We start from the raw sequence: 22,141 nt of genomic DNA, 5'->3' as shown, positions 1-22,141 counted from the left end.
GGTTTTGAAGGGAAACTAGTAGAACATGCCAACAGAAGTTAGCAAAATGAAGAACAAGGAGGGGAAAGAGGAAGATGGAATTGAGAAGGATAAACATCAGAAGAAAGATACTGTTTAAATTTGTGGAGGGTTCTGGCAGAAGTTTATATGGATGTATATTTCAGCTATATTTTGAAGATGGTTTTTAGATGGTTGGAATTCACCTGTAATGGGGCATGTACCTCACCTTGTTCAGTCCTGAGCTAAAAGCCCTTCCAGTTTGTGCACAGGAGATGTGACAGGTTCAGGGACATCAGCTGAAGTCATGGAGTAACACCTGTTTGATGGCATCCATTGCACAAGAAGCAGTTTTGTGGAAAGGCTTTTTTACAGCCCCATTGTGGCCAGGCTGATGGCTAGAAAGAGCAGGCAAAGATAGGGAAGTCCTTAATCAAATTTTCAGTAGGAAGCTGGAGACAAAAGGCTGAATTCTTTAATGATGGAGCATAGTCAGTTTTTGAAAGGGTTTCTGGAGTAGCATTGCCAGCAGTGGCAGGAGTGGACTCAAAATTACCTCTTTCTGCCCCTCTGTGTGCAAATGATTGAACCTCAGTGAAGACGCACTAAAACAGATGTCAGAAAAAACACATGCTCCAATTGATCTCTCTCCTGTTAAAATAGGTGGAAACATTCCTTTTGCTATGAAGAAAATCTGTATTGGATCTGCTCATGTCATTTGTTGCAGGGCTGGAGATAGTTCTGCAGAAGACAGTCACAGGCTTGTCCAGTATGTGCTGAATCAGGTTGAAGGATTTTCCAGTCTTAAAACTTCAGCTGTACTTCAGAGGTTAAGGAAGGGTTTTGAAGAAGTGAAGAAAGGAAATTCTGGTGTATTTTCATTTTATGTAAGGATGAAAGGCATGGCTGAGGATTAATACATTACAGTAAATAAAAATGAAGAGCAATTTAGATAAAAAAGGGAAAGTTCAGGAGGATGGGGAATAAGTGTTGGTCATATTCAGGTTTATGGCACAATTCCATTCAGAATTCTGTATTTTTCATCAAGTGTTTTTAATTGCTGTGACGGGTGGAAGGAAAAGGAAGAAAGTAATATTAAGGACAGAAGCCATGGGGCTGCACTACTGAATTTGATTGGTAGTTATGCTCTATATCCAAATTACAACTTCTTGGAAAGATGAATCTCACTGATGTTGGTTTTACTGGGAGCCTGTATACAAGGAATAAAGAGAGGCAGGGAAATCAAAATTAAGCAGAGCATTTCAGCCATTATTACCTAAGTCCCAGGCAAAAGGCTACAGCAAGGATCAGAAACAAGCTTTCAGTGTCATTTTATGTATTGATTTAAATATGCAAATATTTATTTGTAAGTATTTTTAACATAGACATACTAAGAGTATAAGGCTCACAATTTTTATACATTTTTATTTCCTCTTCCTTGCTTCATCTTAGGTCGTATTCCAGACAGTCTGAAAAACTGTGTTAACAAAGATCACTTGACTGCAGCTACACATTGGGCCAGCATGGACCCTGGAGTTGTTCATCCAGAGCTTAATGGTGCTGCATACAGGTAAGTGTGCTGCAGGGGTAGAAGAAACATCTCCAGAATTCAGTGTAGGTATTCAAGAATAGGTAAAAGACCTTCCTATTAAAGATTGAAGTGCTTTAGCATTACACACCAGCTATATTGTTTGTGTAATTGTTGTGTTCAGGAGAAGAATCTTGTTTTGTTAGTTGATGTCAGTCATGCTGTGTCTAACTATGAATCCTCTTACATTTTTTTGCTAGATTAGTGTGTGAGCAATATGCATTTTTTTGTATATTCAAGTAAAACAATTCTAGACATCTCCAGTGTTACAGTGGAAGTTTTGTGTTCTTTGCTGAAGGTAACAATGCAGCTGTAGGTTACAGAAAGACTTTCAGTACTAAACTTAGGTTGTTTTTTGGCCTCCAGACACAAGTGAAAACAAGTAACAGTATTGAAAACAGTGGAATAGCCTGTGGTGATTATGAAAATATGTTTAAAATAGTTTTTTCTAAATTACATGTTTAATTTTTAAGCAGAAGCATTTGAGAGACTTGATCTATGTATTCTCAGTCAACTGTGAAAGCAGGTCTTAATAATTAATAGAAAGGGGCAATTTTTTACATCTAATATGCACATTCCTTAGTTGTTTTGTTTGGTCAGAGTCTTTCTTTGTCCCTTTATCCCTGGCAGCCATTCTGGCAGCAGATTCTTCCTAGTAGCCAGCTTCAGACAATTTTTATTTATGAAAAACACCTGAAGTTTTTGTATTTTCCAGTCTGATATTTACACATAAGTAGGATGAAAGTGGCAGAAAGCTACAATTGCCTGCTTCCCTCAGTGCCTTGAGGAAAGTGGAAGTGCAGTCCAAATCTTTCCACTCTCCTCCTTCATGCATCTACTTTACCTTTGTTGTTCTTCAGGAGGACTCCCATACTTTTAGTAGAGAGAGGTTTCCTGATTTTGAGTTACTCTGCATGGGAACCCATCTATGCCCCGCTGAGAAGTTAAAGTTATCCTGTCCCAGTGACTTGGAACAATCTCACCAGAAGAGGCTGGAGGGGTGTCAGGGACGAGTGTCACCACTCTCTGCCACAGTCTCCTCATAAAAAGTCATAAGTGCACCAAGGGAAAAGAACAACTTGGATTTGGTGATCACACCACTTGAAACTGTTCATTTCTGGAAATATACCCATAGCCCTAAATATCTAAGAAGGGTTGTTTTTATTTGCTTAAATGAGAATCTCGAGCACACATGTTCTCCTCCACACAGCATCCGGTTTCATGGATTTCAGTTTGGAGTAGTGAGGGTATGACTCAGTGTAATTGGGACTTAAAGGCAGGTGTTGCTGGACAGGAGGTAATAACTCCAGCCCTGTCGTGGCAGTTAAGAACAGGGGTCCATGCCCAAATAAAATGCAGATTTTTGTTCTCGTTTTGGGGGTCACAAGTCCAGCAGAAGCAGGCTTTGCAGCCAGAAATTAATTTTAACTTAGGAATGTTTGGGGGAGTTAATGATTTACAAGGTAAAGACCATATGTATTCAATTTAAGCAGGATAAACACAGAACTGAGTGGCTTTTTAAGATGTAGTTTCAGTCCATTCTTTTGATAAAGAAAATTTATTGTAAAATTCTGATTTAATTATTTTCAAATGCAAAATAAAACTAATTTTAGGAATTTTGAGGCAGGAATTAATAGTTATACAATAAATGTTAAAAGGTTTTTGAGGGGACAATAGAATAGTGTTTGAATGTGGAAAAAGGCAGTTACTACTGTGAGAAGTACAAAATATGCATCACTTGAAGCTCAGGTTTTATGAAGAAATTGGTTTCAATAGCAATGTTTGCCGATGCTTAATTCCTACCTGGATTAAGCACAGTGTTTGAATTTATTGTTCAAACCAATTTTTTCTGTCTTTTCTTTGCAATCCAAGGTTATGTTGATCTAAGTGAGTTCTGGAGTCTTTCACAGAGAGTGTGATGTTTCAGATGTGCTAATAACTGTATCATACTCATGTAATTGCATTAGAAGATAAAACCCGGGATAATAATTTATATGTTAAAAAATGCAGATATCTCTTCTGGTGAAGTAGAACTAATGAGGCTATTTTATTTTGGATATATAATTCACTTGTATTTTGATGTAGGACAGAAATCTCAAATTATTAGATACTATCACAAGCCAAGAACACTGAGCATTAGTCAGCAGATTGTAATCTAGATCATCTGAATATCATCATATTCTGGGGAAAACAAAACCATTTACTGTGTGAAACGCAAGACACCCTATCAACACCAAAGGTTATGCAAACAGGACCTATCCCAAGAGTGAAGATCAGCAATACTCCTGAGAAGGAATTGTTTGTAGTGGCCTTGGTGAAGCAGCATAAACATACCCTGATCTTGTATTGTTGCTGGGTATTTGTTATTGAGCTGCCTGTGGAATAACCCCCCCATTTCCTGTGCCACAGAGCAGGCAGGTCATAGGCACAGAGAAATTCAACAGCCAGTAACAGTGATTGTACCATTTATAGACATTTCCACACATCTTCCTGCCTCCTAACAGCAGAGGGTAAGGCTGGATATGGCTCTGAGCAACCTGATCTGGTGGAAGATGTCCCTTCCCATGGCACAGAGTTGGAACAAGATGATCTTTATGATGGTCCCTTCCATCCCAAACCATTCCGTGTTTCTGTAAATACCTAAATACTGAAGACGTTCTTGGATGAGAATAGCTGGTTGTTGGTAATCAGGAGTTATTTCATGTTGTGGTACATCACTGATGATTTTCAGACTCAGTGCATGATAACAGAGTGCACTTAAAAATTGAGCCTCTTCTAGGACAAACTCTGTTGAACAGAGCTTAACATAGTGAGTTCAAGGTGCTTCTGCAGTTTAAAAGATAGATGAGAGTAAAGTAGAAATTAAAGTTGCCCATCTGTTCTAATTAAGAGGGGTACTGTTATTTTCCTCCTACCTGGGGGAAGAGGATGGAAGAGTACAAATTAACAGAAGAGGTATGACTGACTACTCACTTCAGCTTTCACAAAAATCTAGTTTAGTGGACATTTTACCTGAAAAACTTTTCAGCTTACTGCTGCCAGAGGGAGAACATAGAGGGGAAGTTCAGGAAGTACTGGAGAGGATGTATTTGCTGGTTAAGAACATAAAAAATGGAAGTACTAGAAAAGCAATAAATAGCAGCAAAAGGGAAAGTTATATAGAATACGTAGGCTCATGGGTAGAGGCTTGAGTTTATGTGCCCTTTCAGAGACAGGATTTGAGCAACACTGATGATTAAAAAGGGACAAAAATTACAAAAAGAGGATTGCAAAACAGGATTAGGAGTTGTCAAGTAAAATGCAGTTTCTGTGGAACAGTATGGTGTCTCTGTGTATTGGCTGCTGCCACTGTGTAGCTTCAGGACAAGAAAACCAGTTGCAGGACCTCTGGATGTTACTAAAAGTCTGTACCTGAGGTGAGGTGCTGGCAGGTAGAGTCCTGCTGGTTATGGCTTGGGGTCCAAGGGAATGTCTTTATATACAGAAAAGATATTTCGGGTCAGAGTGGAATTACTGCCATGCAGTTTGAAATGTTTCGTGTGCTGCTAAGGTAACTCTTAGTGATCCTGATTCAGCACTGTCCAGTTTCATGAGGGGAGGTTCAGGCTGAGGAAAAGAGTTGCAGAAGTTGCTCTTTCCTTGACTTTTTTCCAGCTCTGGTATGTCGATACTCAGGGAATGTGTTGTTATAAAGTAGAGATTGTGTGTTGAGAACAGCTGCAGTGTTTCCATTTTTAAATGGAAATTTGTGTCATGTTGTGTGTCTTGCAAAGCACCTAAATAACAGAAAAGCTGTTTCAAAATTAAATTTAGGTAAAACAATACTGTCTGACAGTTTTCATAGGAATTGAAGCAAATTTGATTAATAAGATTCAAATGGAGTTACTGAAACAAGCAACTAATTCCATTAGCAACTGCAAATTAATTCCAAGGAACCTCTGTGGAGAGGGAATTAGCATAGGAAGCCCTGTAAATATGTGTACAATTGGGAACAAAGTTACCTGGCCTACAGGTGGTGTGATCAGTCACAGCCTCATTATCCATCCCAGATTACAGACAGTGTTGTGGTGTGTAGGAGTCTTTCCCAGGATCACCAGGCCAGTGTGTGGTGTCCCTGTTGTCCCTGTGCCATGTCAGTCCTGCTGAGCCCCTCTGGCTCCGTGTTTCCAAAAGCAGTTCCCATCATGTTTCTGTGGTGGAAGCAAAAAAACCCAAGTCAGTCTGCTTGCATCCAGCTTTTATCTCCCGAGTCTTGCCTGAGTTCTGCACTATTTTTCTGCCACTTGGAGGGAACTTAGGATGAGCAGCACAAATACATATTACTGTGGAAAAGATGCAGAAATGTGGTGAAATTCCCTGATGCATTGGGCTCTGATGAGGAGAAAATCAACAGCAGAATAATGTGATACTTGAAAAAAGCTTGACAAGACAAGTGCAATTTGTCCCACGTAGTTCTGGGTAAATACTTGGGTAGGAAAAGCTGCAGTGAATGGTAGTTTTGTGTGTTCAGGCTTTCAATGGATAATGCTCTCACCAGGATGGTTGGGTGGGCAGAGTACAGCAGGAGAGAATGAGGGAAATGAGGGATGAGTGTGCAACTTTATGATGAGGTGGGGGAGGCAAAGGGTCAGTTGGAAGTGGCCAGCATGACATAACTTGCAAATAGGTATTGAGGTATTTGACTTCAAAGAAAACATATTTTTATTAAATACATGTGTAGTTGTTTTTATAGAGCACTGTGAATACCAGTGTTCATCAGTTACATCTGAAGTTTGGGATTGGAACAGTGAATTTGCAAGATTCTTTAGCCTGATAACATCATAGCCATCATAAAATGGAGCTGAATCAGAGGGTGATGATTTTGTTGAATGCATAAAATACTAGGCCTCAGTGTTTGTCTAGATAGAGTAAGAAATTTTTAAAACCATCCATAAATTTTGTGGTTGCGTTTCTCTTTCTTGCAGTCTGCCTAAAGCACTTGCCCTCTGTGTAACTGGCACTGGTTCTTCATCACACAAGTGCAGTGGCAAGTTTGCTGCTGAAAAAGTTACTCAGGTGCAATAGGCTTGAGTTTGCCATCTTACAAATGTATGGGTGTGATGGCTTTTGGGGGGAGCTGCCAGGAAGCTTAAGACTGCAAAAATAGTGTAAAGAAGTATCTTTTCAAATCACAACAATGAAGATTTAAAATTCCTACATGAGAACATACTGCATGGACCCAGCTGGACTTAGTTCTTGTTGAGGTTATGCTTTGAGAGGAGCAAAACTTGAAGGTGGTTTCCTTTGCTGTTACTCCTGCTATTAAATCTGAAGAAACAGTGAGGCAAACTTCCATGTCTCATTTGGTTAAAATACAGCATCCACTGTGTTATGTAGCAGCATCTGCACATGGCATCTCACCTGGAGCTGAGCTCCCTGTCCCTGTAACTGGTCTGAAAGCAGAAGCAGCATCTCTGTAGCTGTAGAAGGAGGCAGGGTGGGCTCTCTGCTCTGTCTGGTTCTAACATGTGCTCTGTTTTTCTCCTCCCAGCAGGTATCCCCCGGGCGTTGTGAGCGTGGCTTCCACCGGCATTCCTGCGGCAGTAGAAGGAATAGTCCCCAACCCCATGTCTCTATCACACGGGCTCCCTGCCGTGGCCCACCCGCCCCACGCTCCTTCCCCCGGCCAAACTGTCAAACCAGAGGCTGATAGAGACCACCCGAGCGACCAATTGTAGCCAACAACAGCATTCCCAACATCGGAGACTCCGACCGCGGCGCGTGGAAAACGACACAACACAAAGCAAAACCCTGGATTTTGATTAAAGGCAAAAACCATGAACTTACAGGAGGAGACGATTATTGGTTTAGAAACTGGTCCAATACACAGTATAAAAGGAAAAAAGGTGGGAGACAAAAAAAGAAGATTTGGAAACATTTTTTCCTCCGTATAAATTGTAGTTTGTCCCTGTCCAGTGGACTGATTCACTGTTTCTGTGTCCTATGGGTTCTTTGTTAAGCAAGAGAAGTTAGTAGTTAATTATATCATGAATGTACTTGTCTGTGTACAGTTTCTAGAACATTAAAAAGGGTTTGTTTGCTTAGCTGTCAACAAGGAAAAACATAAGGGAGGCATTCAGCAAACCAGTTTTGAGATTAAAAATCCTTTCTTTTATATTTTCAAACATGCCCAAAAATGAGGCAGTTGGCAAACTTCTCAGGACAATGAATTTTTCCCATTTTTCTTTCTACGCCACACAGTGCATTGTTTTTTCTACCTGCTTGTCTTATTTTTTAGAATAATTTAGTAAACAAAAGAAAAACAGTTTCTCCTAATTTTGGCATGAATTCCCTTATTTCAAAATGAAGACAACCTTGCAAAGAGATTTTGAGGAAAAAAAGAGGTTTTGTATAAACGAGCATTGTGCTTTTTGTCACCAGTTAAAGTATATATTATTGGTGGTATCTGGAAAAGGCACTAGACTACTGAAAAGTAGCAGCATTTCATTGCCTACATTGATTCCTTCCTGGTAATGTGGTAGGCTAGCAATATTTTTGGTTAAAATCATGTTTGTGACTGTAACCATTTGTATGAATTATTTTAAAGAAATAAAAATCCCAGACAAATATCATATGTGTAAAAATTTTTATTTCTAGTAACTGTTTATTCAACTTTTATTAGGTTTCTTAGCTGTAATTTTTAAACAGATGCTGTCAAGTATTTCATTTCTAGCTTTACTTTGCTCTCTGTTGTTTGTAATACTGTCTTGGAAGCTTGAAAAATAAAAAAAAAAAAAATTCTTTCCATACCATTTTTCCCTTTACATTTCGTAAATGTTGATCTTTTTTCCTGTGTTTCTAATGGAGTTTGAAATTAAGATGGATTTTGATTTGTACACCGGCATCATCAGCTACAATGTGGTAACAGCATTTATGCCACCACTGTGGGCAGAGCAGAGGAGGTACAACAGCAACACAACAACAGCAGTAATAATAATAATAAATGTCTTTTGCCGAAGTCCAACATGAGAAGTGTCCATTGTTTTATTTGCTTCTGTGATGATGGAAGGGTGCAGCAGGATGTAATTGTATTTTGCTATATTGAAGGAGTTTGTTTCTTTGAGCACAGGCAGAAGTGTGTTCAAGGCGGGTTAGATTCCAGCTGGATGCTGTTCTGACCTTTCCTGTGCTCCTGGGTAAGAGGTCCTTTATCCTGCGAAGTTTAAAAAAAAGACAAAAGTTTATCTGCTTCAGGAAGGAAATCTGGGGTGGGCAAAAGTGAACCTGGACCTGAACCTCCTTGGTGGTCTGTTGTCTCTATTTACTATTAGTCTGAACAGTGCACCCACCTAAGATTGATGAGCTGGTTTTATGGGTTATGTGAAAAATTCTGGCTCGTGTTCCTGCAGCTCTACAGAGCAGCCTCCACCTCAGTTCAGGAAGGGGTAAGAGGCTGCAAATCACAAAACTCAGAAATTTGTGGGTCTGTATGCAGGGAGCACTATGTACAGTGAAATTTTGTTTCTATGGAAGAAAGGAAGTTTTGGCCTTGAATATTCAGAGCTAAAAATGTCATCTATTACAATTTATTTGCTGGTAAAACTATTTCTGTTCCCTCTGTGAAATGAAACAGAAAACAGCCCTAAAGCTGCAAGTTATCCCAGCAAAGACACTTGTAAGGGCTTTGAGGCCAAAAACTTGAAAAACACCAAATGCAGTCTCCTGCTGTTGAAGCGGGATTTCATATTTCTTGGGTAATTCATATTTTAAGATGCTGCTTTGTCAGACTGAAGTTGCTTCCTTAACATATGTAAAACAAACATTTAACATCTGGCTGCCAAGAATTGCTGACAGCCACATTTGCAGCCTCGTCTCCCAAGGAAAAACTAAGAGGGTTCCTGGCATCATTTGGACATGGCTTGTGTAAGTACATTTTGTTTCTAGTGGTACATAATCAAACTAGAAATGGTGTTTGTTGTGTGCACTTCTTGGGCTCAGTTCTGAAGCATTTGAACTGTTGTCCACGTTTGCTCAGGCACAAACCTTTTCAGTATTTGAGCCTGAAATGCACTGGGTTCAGTATTTTTTTTGTTGCTGTTTGAGTTTATCTCTTGGTCTGGCTGGAGCAGAGTAAATGCAGTTTCCTGCTTCAGAAAGGAAAAGCCATCTGGGCAGTGGCAAGGGTGACGGGTGCTGACTTTGGGCTATGGTCTGAAAATCTGAAAGGTAATGAAAAGCCACACTTGGGGTAAATGATTGATTGGTAAAATGGCTCATAATAAACAAAAGGCTGTTAAGCCAGAGCAACCTTCTCTCTTTTATGATTGCTTTCGTTGGGTAGTGGAAATATGAGATTTTCCTCCATTTGGTGAAGGATGTGCTAAATAAGTGTAGACAGTAGAAAATGCAGTTAGTGGGGAAAATAGAGAGTGGAGAAGGTGATGGCAGCAGAGGCTACAGGTGACCTGAGGCAGTGTTGAAAGAGGAGTTTGGTTGAAGTGCCTGCTTTGAACATCATTTGCTTTTGGTGGCATTATTTGAATTGCAGGTCTTGATGAAGAATGAGGTTAAACATGACAAGAATGCTGCTGGCTGAAAGGCTACAGGCAATAGCAGGATGACAGGAGGCTCTGGGGCTGCACAAGAATTTGGTGCTGTGCAAGAATGGGCAGAAAGGTGCCAGTTGTGCAGATGCAAAGTCAGATGGTTGTAAATCAAACAAAAACTCATCAGAAAAAGGACCCATGGTAGATTGGTGGATTGGTGCTGTGGGAAGGAGCAGTGTGGTGGCAGATCCAGCTGGCACGGTGGTTTTGGTAGGACTGAGAATGGATCAGAGATGTTACATGGGAGCTGTTGCATTTCCTGAGTAATTTTGGTCAGGCATTTTCAAAATAGTGAGCTGGAGCTGAAGTCGTAGGAGAGTTGGGCTCTGAAATTCACTGATGGTGTGCAGGAGTCATAGGAGAGGAAATCAGAGTAACTTGATATTTTCAGCTTAAAAGCGAAGGCTGAGTTGGGGAAATGGCTGTAACAAATCCTGTGGAGGAAGGAAAAATGTTAAAGAAATGCTGATACATGACAGTTTGAATGGGGTTAGGAAAAGTTCTCTGTCAACAGGGAGGTCCTGGGACTCTGCAGCCTGGGTTGGGATTTTTGGTCTGTGTTGAGGTTATTTTTTATATATATATATATATATATAACTTCGTTTTTTATAATCCAGAATGTGAGAACATTGTTTAAGGGTTGTACAAGATTGCAACCAAACCAACAACTAGAGACTTTTTTTTCCATTCAGGATAAAACATTTTAACTTCCTTTTTAACAAGCCTCAGGGGTTTTCCCCTTATTACAGGGTTTTGGGGTTTTTTTGAGAAAATGCCTTATTTTCTTGTTTGGTTTCTACCTCAGATGGTTAAGGCTGGCTTTCCAAAAGACCATGACTGCTGCAGTCTATCTGTTCCCAGCTTGCTCCTTGCCTCAGACGGAAGGGTTTTCTCCTCTTGTTTCAGTGGACACATAGTGTTGGTTGTTCTGCTTGAAGGAGAAGGCAGCACTACCAATATTTCCTTTAGACAGTTCACTCTGAACCTTATTGAAAAAAGAAAAAAAAAAGTCATTAGTTTGAAAGGCAAAGTGTAGTATTAGATCATTTGTCTGACTACTTAGTAAAGCTGTTAAGTGTGATAGGTGATATGAGTCTTCCTTAAACCTGATACCATGTTTTGAATTCAGTAAACCTTTCAGAAAGATTTCTAGTATTTACGTTAAAATGTCAGGCAATGGGTTTTTTTTTTTTCCTATTTCCTTTAATAGATTGTTTAAACAGGGGATGGCCGTCACTCTAGTTTTTACATGGCTTTATTTAATTTGGCTTTCCCTGCCTCTAAATTCCAGTTATTGTTTCATGTTAAACATGAGGTCATGTAGGCTGGCCTGAATTTAGTAAGCATGTCACATATTAGCCATTTTGCCTTTGTACTGAGGTCAGTGACACATCTTCCAGGAGGAACAAACTGTGTTATTCATCTGTTTTCTTTTCCAGTTGCCTCCATTGCACTATCCATCCTTCCTCTGTGGCTCTGTATTTTTGCCTTTTGGAATGGCAGAGTCCAGTATGGGTTGTCTTCTGCAGATGGAATTTCAGGGTTTCTGATCTCAGTCTTTCAGCTGTTGTCTTCTTCCCTCCATCAGCTTTCCAATTTCCTTGGTAAACTTATTATTTTCCTTCAAAGTTACAAATACTCAAGGAAATTAATTAATCAATCCTATTCTTTGTCCTTCTTTGCCCAGGTAGCACCTCATTAGCAGCCAAAGCTCTAAGCTGAGTGGTCCTGTTCTCATCATCTGGGTGCTCCTTTCATCCACCATCTGCACACTCAGTGTCTGCCTCTTGCAGAATGGGCCTTACCTGGGTCTGACACTTCAGATCAGCCCCTCAACATCTGCCTCATGTCCTTTGTCTCATTCTAGCCTTTGGGAGATCTGGAATAATACCCCTTAGAATTCTTTTCTGGAAAGCAGTTCCACTTTCCATCTGTGAGTTTCAGCTTGACACAGACTCAGCTCTCCTTGGCTGACCTCCTTGCACACCACCTCACTAAGCCCATGTTGTATATTGAAATTTTTGTATCCGGTTTGGGGTTTGGGATCACCCAGCTGGTCTATTTTTTTTATTTTTTTTTTAATGCAGATCCTCATCTGGAGTTTCCTTCCTTCATTTTCTGTACCACAAAAACAAATAACCCTCCTCAGCTCTGGTCTCAGCACTTTCCTTTGCCTTTACACTTCTGCTCAGAGCCATAATGGAGTGTTTTCTTGAAGCAGCACTGTTTGTTTTGGGGGGGATCATGATGGTGTCATGACCACCATAAACAGAATGAAGTATGTCCTTGGGATGATCAGGGGCATTTGGGACATGCCCAAGATGACGCAGATGATTCTCTGAGCATGCCAGTCCCTTGAAGATCCTTGTTACTTACACAGTTTTTAACTACGTATCTACCCCCTTCTTTCGTATGCTGCCTAAAAAGGATAAGGAGTTGCTTGCTCAAGAAATAGAGGAAGTTTAAAAAGAACCCCAGAATTAAATGTTTTGAGGGTCAAAGATTTAAAGCAATGAAGTGGAGCAGGATTATAGCTTAAATTGCCCCAATGACCTTTTGTTATGTGTCAAGTTTGATGTATTAGAAGCAGACAATTACGTGTCAGTGTGACAGTGCTATTTATTTGTCTGTGCTGTGGAAACAGAGACCTTTTAGAGTTTGGGAAAACTTATGGAGCTGGCTCCCTGGATAAACTCTAGGAGTTAGGACAGCAAATCAACATCTAAAAATAAATCTCCTGAGGAGCTGACATCCCAGATTTGTGTTTCCAAACCCCTCCAGCCATTTTCAAAGTGTCCCGCCCAGTGCAATGGATTGCATTCTCAAGCCATTCCCTCCAACACAGCTATCAGCTCCACAGCCTATCCCCATCCCTGGGAAACAGCGAACTTCCTCCTCAGCACACCTAAAAGCACCAGAGCAAATCCCATTTAAGTCCCTGCTGCTGTTCAGTAGGATTTTGGTTAAGCCCTCATGTAAAGTTAAGTCCATGCTGTATTTTACTGCTCTTAAACCACAACAGAAAAAAAAATATCTGCTGTTGGTGTTTTCCAGTAACACATTTTGCAGTTATCAGCACCAGCGGTTTCCATGTGAAAATGGGGTCAGGGGATTTCCAGCCTCTTTTTGATACAAGTTTTTGTTCATTTTGCTGTTTGCTTGCTCATGTTTTTTCAAGGCTTAGTGTATGTGAAATGCGTTTATTGTGTTACGAAGTTCTGGTGGTAGATTTTTGTCTCTTAAGGTGCAGCTCTCTGTAATTAGTTCCAAGGCCATCACTTCCCATTCCCGGCATGGAGTGTCTGTCCTTTGAAACTGATGGCTGAAACGAGGTTTTAAAGTATTCATATTCTGAACAGATGTAGTTTTCTTTTTTATTCTTTTCCTCCTGCAGACCAGTCATTTTCTGTGCAGGACACAATCCTCATATTGCAAGAAGCACAGGTAAACCTCCACTGTGACTCAGCTCATTTCAGTGGTTTTCAACCTTCATAAATTAAAAGGAAAAAGGCCTGGTTTTGAATCATGTAAATAGTGGCTGAGTTCTGATCCTGTTTTACAGAAAAAATAGAAGTCTTGATTCTGTTCAAAGAGCAATATTAAACTGCTCCCCCTCAGATTATGGCACATATCCCACTTGGATTTTTAGATACATCCTGGAGCAAAATGTGTCATTCCAGTGAATGCCCTTCCAAGTGACACAGGGTCTGGACTGAACCTCATCATTTGGAGAACTCTCTTTATGTGCTTACATCCAACTTTGCTGGAAGTAGGATAAGCTTTCTCATGTCACAGTGATCCCCAAAACTCACTAGTTTTTACCTGCAATTAATTATCAGTGGAGCTGCAGTGTCTCCCACTAGTTTGTGATGTTTCTGTGACACAGCAGAGTTCAGAACTAAGGAGACACCACAGTTTCCCTTGGAAAAAGGCTGTTGAGCCATTAGATGGTGGCTGCTCTGAAATCTAGATTAACCTGTCTGGGGTGTCCCTTTCTGCTTGTCTTCAGTGACCTAAGTGAAATCCTAAGAGGAATAGCTCTTCATGTATGGAGTTTTTCTAGCTAAGTGCTTCAGATCACAGTGGAGCAAACCAGGGAGAGTCTCTGCAGATCTGAGTGAGTCCAGAGTTAAATATCTCATTGTAATTCTTTAATTTTCTAGTATCAAAGTGGCTTTGCTACTTAGGAGATGCACACAGCAGAAATAAAATATCATCCAGAAGAAGTACCTCTGTGTGCTGCTCCTTACCCCTCTCTCTCCCCATACATGCAGCCCCCATCCAATCCCTTCCCAGAGGACACAGAAGGATGAAACTTCTCCAACCTGCAGAGCTGTTTCGGAAAAACTGCTTTGATAATCCACATCTGATAACTCACCCCCAAAATATATTGTTGTGAGGTTTAGAACTCCAGATGTTGGAAGCACTCCTAAACAGCTGCTTAGGCTCAGCTCCATCAGCCTCTGAAATCCCTTTGGGGATGTAGATTCCTGGGTAGAAAGGGCAATGGTTTTTTTTGTGATGTGCTGGGGGTTTTTAAAATGCTTTTTCAGTGTGTTCATTCCAGGGGTCTGGACTTTCAGAACTGCAGTGCCTGCCCAGGCTGCTGCAGCCTCCGCCTGGCCGAACGTGCCAGGGGATAGAAATTGCAGCCTGACCTTCTCAGCAAGTGAAACACATGAAATTGCAGGAGAAGAAGCGATGGGATTGATGTTCCTTCCTTCCCCACCCCACAGCCCCGGGCTCCTGGAGGTGCTGACCCAGACCTTGGCCCCAGGGAAGGGATGATCCAGCCTTGTCCAGTGCCAGCCCCTGCATTTTACAGTAGGAACGACCTCAGAGGCCGAGCTGTTGTTTTCTCAAATTCCCTCCTCAGAATTCCCTTCTGCTCTCGTGTCCGGCTCTGCAGAGCCCGGGATGTGCTACACGGGTTTTCCTACGGATTTCTCGGCTGAATTTCAGACCTCCTGGTGATGCGGCTTGTGCCTGTCATACACACTTTAATTTGTTTATATATTCTCTTGTCCCCTTCTGCTGTTCCCTCCCAGGGGGTTGGGGCTGATGGTGACAAAGGACATCCCGCGGTCGCCACTAGGTGGCAAAATGCACTTTGTGCATGGGAATAGGTGTGGAACCCCCGGGAAAACCGGGCTGGCCTTTCCCCGCTGCTGCTTTAAGCCGCCTCCATCGATATTATTTTTTTAATAAAAGCTATTTTGGTGTGTTTCGATACCGCGCACGGAGCATCTTCCCTTGGGAAGTCTGTGAGTGCTCCTGTTCTTATTTACGAGTTGGGCATTCGAGGTTGGCAGCAGATTTTTTGCCATCATGTCCCAGAGTTTGGTATTAACCAAGCTGGTGAGAGTGTTAAAAAGCTGTGCCTGTACTGGATCCCCTGGTAATCACAAATCAGGTCTCATTTCCCTTCTTAAACTACAGAAGGATCTGTTCAGGACAGGGGTTCTGTAAATTATTTCTTCTGTTTGTAAACAAATAAATGAATATTGGATGATTCCTTCTCCAAATGCTTTAGAGGCACAAATATGGGGGAGAGAAAAAAAAAAAAAAAAAAAAAAAAAAAAAAAAAAAAGGCATGAAACAAAGAAAATCAGAGGAGAGACATAGACACCCTTGGCATTTTCCAAAGCTGGGGCATAGATTATGCTGTTTGTTATCCTGACTCTGTGAGATTTTGTCCTCTGTGGAATACATCCTTGTGCTTTTGCCTACTGGAGATGTCTCAAGTTACAGATTTCCATCAGGGTCTGGAGGTTTTTTTGTTTTCTCAATAGCTTCCAGGGGCCCTCGTGGGGAAGTTTCCAGTTCCCTCTCTGTGATGACAGCAGTGCTTTTGGCTGCCTCCTTTCAGTCAACTCTCACACTTCCAAGCCTGCTCTACCCTTGCCCAATTCCATGACAAATCCTTGCAGCCATGCACTTCACTGCCCTGCTGATCCTAACTGTGTTTGGGTTGTGGTACCTGCTCTTCAGAGATGCTGGGACATGAAATCCATCCCCTGTGCACCTGGGTCCTGCAATGGCTTCAGTGGCATCTTCACTTTGGCAATGGTTCTGCTTGGAAAGGCAAGCCCCAAAACAGTGATCTGAAATACCACATTTTGGAATGTGGTGTGAATCTCCTGGTCTGGCACTTTGAGAAACATGGGCAGTGTTTAGTTTCTTTTCTTTCTCTTTGTCACTGGCAGACTGGACATTCAAGTCTAAGTGTTAAAATTAGGCACAATAACAATGCTGATAATTTGGGTCTAGAAAAAAAAAAGTAGGTGTGAAACAGATTTTTGGCCAGTCATTTATTAATGGAGCATTGGTCTTCTGATGGAAGGCCACTGGATTTCTGAGTGGAAGGCTCTGTACAGTCCTATGGAAAATGCAACATGGTGCTGGTCACTTCAGCATCATAATATTCACAGTGGTCACACTGATGTTCCCAAAATATCACAGGTTTGTATTTCCTAGTTTTTGAGTACTTGCCTTCAGAATCTCAGTGCTGATACTTTAAGATTTGTATATATAAATTCTTTCTTGAAGAATTTAAGTTCTTGAAGAATTTAGTTCTTGAAGTTTAGTTCTTGTGGCTTCAAGAGTTCTGGCTGTTTTAATAGTGTGATTGATCAGGTGAGATGACAGTTTTCAGCTAACTTCCTGGGGTGCCCTTCAGTTTGCAGTAATTTCCTATGAGGCAAAAGAAAAAAAAAAAAAACACCACAAACCCAAAATACTGTTAATGGAGTAAAACCAGATTTTCCAAGAATGCTAAATATCTAAAAGTATATATTTTGCTGTAATTAAAATAGATTGACATAATGTATTTTTCCTTGATGGACATGAGAATCATGAAGAGTCATGTAAAAGAACCTGGTGGTCCCAATTTACAGCAAGGGTAATGTATTTGTTATTTATAAAGGGTTAATCAATGATTAACAGGCATTGCAATCAATAGTTAATTGATTGTTGTAGGCTTGGTTCCCACGGGGCTTGCAGCTATCTCCAGCATTGCATTCACACTGTAATGTATTTATTAGTTATTAATCACACACTAGTGTTTTTTAAATGTTTCAGATTCATTTTATTAGGGGTAACTAAATTTTCAGTGGCACATCAGTGAACTAGAGTTCTGCCTTCACATTAGCAAAAGGGAATATATGAGAAAGCAGCTAATTTGGCTTTGCTTTCTTTAATTTGAGGAACCCATCAGCTGCATACACTGGAGGAACTATCACATTATAAAAGCAATTTTAAGTAAAACATGCCATTTATGGAAGAAGCACTCTTAAAGATTTTTGTAATTACAAATATTTGTACTGTTAAGTGAATTGCATTGAAGTATTTGTTGTTGTTGTTGCTTTATTTCCCTGGAGGACTCTTCTGTAGTGGGAGCTTTGTTATGTTGATAAATGTGCCTGAAAGCTTTATAATGTACTGATGCATTCTAATGATAAATAGAGCTGGTTAAATAGTAAAGATCAAACACACAATTAAACAGACTGTAATATACATCTTGCTGAGCAAGGGAAAACAATAGTGGAATCAGTAGAGATGAATACAAATGGTTTTATTGAACTAAGCAAAAAATATATTCTTATGCCTACAGAATGAGGAAATTTGGCCTGATACTTGCATGAACAGACTTATAAAGTGCTTAATCAGATATAAAATGTCTTTAAGCTGTTCAGCATTTGCAATCAGTGGACAGGGCTTTCTCTGAGTAATTGAGATGTGCAAGAACCCAGAGGCTGAGTGAATCAGTGCAACGTGGGATGGCCAGGAGGGGAGCCTGGCACAGCAGGCAGGGCTCACAGGTCTGCTGCAGCAGGAAAATTAACAAAAACACGTTGCACTCAACAAAAAGATTAGAACAGAATATTGGCAGCACCTGCTCCTATTGTCCAGAATGTCCTTTCCTAGAACCTTTCCCAGCAGGGAGGCTGGTTCACACTTGGCGAGGCCACAGAGGTCTCCCTGTTGTTGCTGTTTGCTCTTCCAAATGCCAGGAGGAAATGTGATTCAGAAGGAGCATGCTGGAAGAGGGGAAATATGGCCATGCATCATTGCAGAGGCACAAAAAGGAAGATTTAACACAGAGGCATTGAGGGGGATTTTCTTTCCCCACCCAGAGCAGTACCCACACAACCTGCTTGCACATTGTTCTTGTCCCTTCCAACCTTGAATTTCTCTGAAGGGTGTTCTAAGTGAATTTCCCTTGCAGGGGTACCCATGGCCAAGTCAGCACAAAAGGAATTTCATAGCTCATTTTACAGATGCCACAGTGAAATAACTCCTTGAGGAGTTAGAATTAGGCAGGATACAGCAGCCAGAAGAAATACTAATTCTCCTGGATCGACTTTTTGTGAACTCCTACCCTACACAGTGCTTTGCCCACCTGGAATATCATAAGCTGTTTAGATTCCTTTGCATATCTGGGTATTAACAGACTCAGAGGGAGCAGCCAAATCCTGCATCACTGGTGCCAGCAGTCAAACTCCTAAGCCTTGTGCACACTGGCCAATTACTGTATAAAATCCCCACTGGTGCTCACCAAGCTCTGGTCTACCACCAGGAACTACCCAGCAGACAAAAAGCATCCCCTGATGATGTGGTGTGGACTGCTGGGAAAGCCTTTCCCAAGCATGTAGAGTGTGAAGTGTTCCAGCAAACCCGTTAGCTCCAATTTGCCGTGTGCTGCTGACTGCTGAAAGCTTTGCACGGCCTCCAGGAAGTCAGGCTTACTTAATGAGAAGCAGGAGAGTAATAAATGCTTCCAGCTTCTGGGGCTTAAGAGAAAAAGGAGTGGCTGTGGAAGGCGCTGTGGCCCCCCTGCCTCTGGCTTCCCTCAACCTGAGCTACAGGTGTTGCTCAACCTGGAGTTGTGTAGGAGTTCCCAGGAACATACACAGGAATAGAGGTGGTTTCTCCTCTGTAAAAAAACCTATTTCTGCCCCAAGAACTGCATGTCACTCCACAAAGATATTTAGATGTTCAACTGCCACTTAAATACCTGTACAAGTGTGGGCTTTGGTCCTAATTGTGTTGCTGCACTCTGTAGTGTCACTGGTTTTGTGGAAAACCAGATCGGGACCGACTGCAGAGAGAAGCACAGCCTGACAGCCACTGGGTTTGATTTAATTGGGTTGGGCTGGTTTATGGCCCCTTGATAAATGTATCTTTTTCCTTGTTGGAAAACAGCGTGTCTGCCAAGGCCAGCAGGAAAGCGGGAACCGTCTGGAGGTGAAATTGGAGACTGACAGGGATAACTCTGCTCGATGGGAAGTAGACTCCAAAGGGTTTTGTGATGTTTGTCGGTTTATGCCATCTCTTCGTCACTGAGTTTGCAGCCCAAAGATTGTTTTGGATGCTTGCCTGTTCCCAGAAGCTCCATGTGTTCGGAACAATTTCAGCTCTGCGTTAAGACAATAATTATAATCAAATCTCACGCTCCACTGCCTCGGCCAGTCACCTCCATGGAGCAGATGGGAAGGGGTCTCGCATCAGCAAGGGTTTTCCCTCCCAGTGTACAACTGGCCTGATGTCTTCAGAAAGGGCTTTTTTGTTTTTCCCTTTGGCTCCTCTCTACTTCTCTCGTGGCATCAGGGACTGACTGCAGCTGGAAAATTGTGAGCAGGGTTGGAAGTGCAAGGAAGGAGAAAGTTGTTTTGTCTGCTGCCTGCCTGCTGCTCCTTGTTCACACCCCAGGCTGGGAGCAGGCAGGCAAAGGAAACTGGGTTTTTGGTAGTCCCTCTGAATCTGCTGATCTATGTCAGGTCTGAGACCTGCCTCTGGACTCAGCCTGGCTGGTCAGTCCAAGTCCTACATTCTCAGAATCACAGAATGGGCTGGGTTGGAAAGGACCACAGGGGTCACCAGTCCTGGTGAGGCAGGGGCAGTGGTTGAAGAACCCCATGGCCCTTCCAGGGGTGTTGTGCTCTCCTGTTGTGGCAGACGTGGCTGGGGGACACACAGAGGTTGCTGTTGGTGTTGGCAGTGCCACACTGAACTGATTGATGACCCTGAACAGCAAAAACACAGGGGCAGACAGTCTGAGTTTGCTTTGGGAGGCTGTCCCTCAACACATCCGTCCCTCCAGCTTCCTCTGCACGTTGGGCTTAAGGCCAGATGTGACCAAGTCCCTTTTGGTGGATGGTCCCTCTGTGCTGTGTCACCTCAGTCAAAAAAGCAGAAAAGTCCCTGCTCAGCTCTGGTGTCATTTTGAGCCCCAGATGATGTGTTAAGCCTTTAGAAAATTATAAATTGATGAGAAAGGTGTTTTTGGGAAAATTTTCCCGGAAAGGGGACAAAGCTGCTGAACTGACCAGGTGCTGGTTTTAAAACCAACACCTCCACTGCTTGTTGGGGGCTTTCCTCACCAGCCCAGCCCGTGCTGCATCACTGGTGGTTGACATCTGGGGATGGAGGAGCACCTCACAATCCCCCTGTGTTTTGTTTCCACACAGAGCTCCTAAAGCAGTCTGGGAGTGAGGACCCTCAGGTTACCAGTGCTGTCACATCCAAACAGGAGAATTAGAACTCATTTGCCTGGAGCTGGTGGTGTGAGATTGGGAGGTGCTTACAGGGAAGTTGCAATACAGCTCAAGGACTGACATGTTCCCTTCACTCACCCCCTTGATGAAAAGTCCCAGGGATTTGATGTTTTATTTTATTTTCAGCAATGGTTGATGATATCTCCCTGGTACCATTGCTCTTCTATTATTTTTTTTTTTCATTTTGGCTTATTAGAATAGGAAATTGCCTCTAAATGTTAAGTGGAATAACTGCTGAATGTTTAAATTTTTACTGCTCTCTCATGCTGCATCTTTAGTCCTCACTGATATTTCCACATCCCCCCCCACATTCTTTTCTTAAAGGCCAATGGAGTTGTTTGTGGCTTTCTGCATTACAGTAGTTACTGAGGTTGTTACTGCATCCCATGACTGCTATTAATGAGATGCTTGTTCTCCCAAAGGTGATTGCAATGATTGTTGTTAAAGTACAAAAACAAGCTCTGTGCAGGCTCTTTTCCCAGATTTGGGATCTTCACTAAATTTGTGGTGATGTTTTAGATCTGGATGCTTGCCTCCTTCACATGGCTGTCTGATTCACAAAAAGCACCTCTGGGGAGTGCTTAAGAAAGGCTTTACCTTTACAGGAAAGGGTCAGGCATCATCCACATGACAGCAGGGGTCTGTGGTCACTCAAAAGCGCTGACTTGGCAAAATCTTTGCAGACTTTGCAAGACCTTCAGAGGGAACTTCTCTTTTAGAAACTCAGAGAAACTCCTGCCCACCACAATGCCCAGGTGGCCACCAAGGTGATGTCCTCACTCCTGGCTGTTTTTCCATCACCCAGGTTACATACTGCAACCCCAAAGAGGTGACCAGCATGCTTCAGGGATCACAGAAGCACGGAATGGATTGGGCTGGAAAGGACCTTTAAAGCTCATCTGGTCAAATCCCCGTGTAGTGAGCAGGGACATCTCCAGGTTGCTCAGAGCATCAGGATTGACTCGATGCCAACACCTCCAAAAGCTGTTTGCACAGGGGTCTATAAACCTCCAGCACTGTTAATTCCCTTGGCTTTGTGGGCCAGGAAGAGCTTGTGGGATCTCGTGGTTATTGCAGCAAGGAGGGGAAAATGATGACACTGAGGAGGAATGCAGCTCTCAGCCAGGGTGGTGAGCACGCTCCCGGCCGCTCTGCTCCGGCACACGCGGTCACCCCGGGCTGCCAGTGCCTCCTCCTCTCCCAAACTCCCCTTATCTCTGTATTCCTCATTTTGCCTGGCTCCACAGGCTCACTGACAAATGTGCTCCCTGTTTGTTTGGGGTGCTGCTGCAGGAATATGAGGAGAGGGCTGGGGCTGTTGTAGCTGCTGCCTTCACGGGGGAGGAGAGCAGCTATTTCTTGTTCTTTCCTTTCCTGATGTGCAGCAGACTCATATTCACTCACAGAAGCAGCTG

General features: G+C 42.2%; 1 protein-coding gene across 11 annotated transcripts in view; it reads left to right on the top strand.

The window, feature by feature from the left end:
* CTBP1 (C-terminal binding protein 1) overlaps positions 1-8,588 on the top strand; it is a 236,465-nt gene extending 227,877 nt beyond the window's left edge. For 9 of the 11 annotated variants that reach the window (XM_083860925.1, XM_083860928.1, XM_083860926.1 and 6 more), the window contains 2 exons: positions 1,450-1,567; positions 7,116-8,588. In XM_083860925.1, the coding sequence (XP_083717051.1) occupies positions 1,450-1,567; positions 7,116-7,302 (305 nt within the window). In that variant the 3' untranslated portion in view covers positions 7,303-8,588. The remainder of the gene's footprint in view (positions 1-1,449; positions 1,568-7,115) is intronic. The other 2 variants (XM_083860929.1, XM_083860932.1) reach the window with 1 other exon arrangement.
* Positions 8,589-22,141: the final 13,553 nt, after the last annotated feature.

Source organism: Zosterops lateralis (assembly GCF_965231275.1).
Source record: "Zosterops lateralis genome assembly, chromosome: 5".
NCBI lineage: Eukaryota > Metazoa > Chordata > Aves > Passeriformes > Zosteropidae > Zosterops > Zosterops lateralis.
Note: the sequence above shows the minus strand (reverse complement) of the source record. Positions and strands in the feature narration are given on the sequence as shown.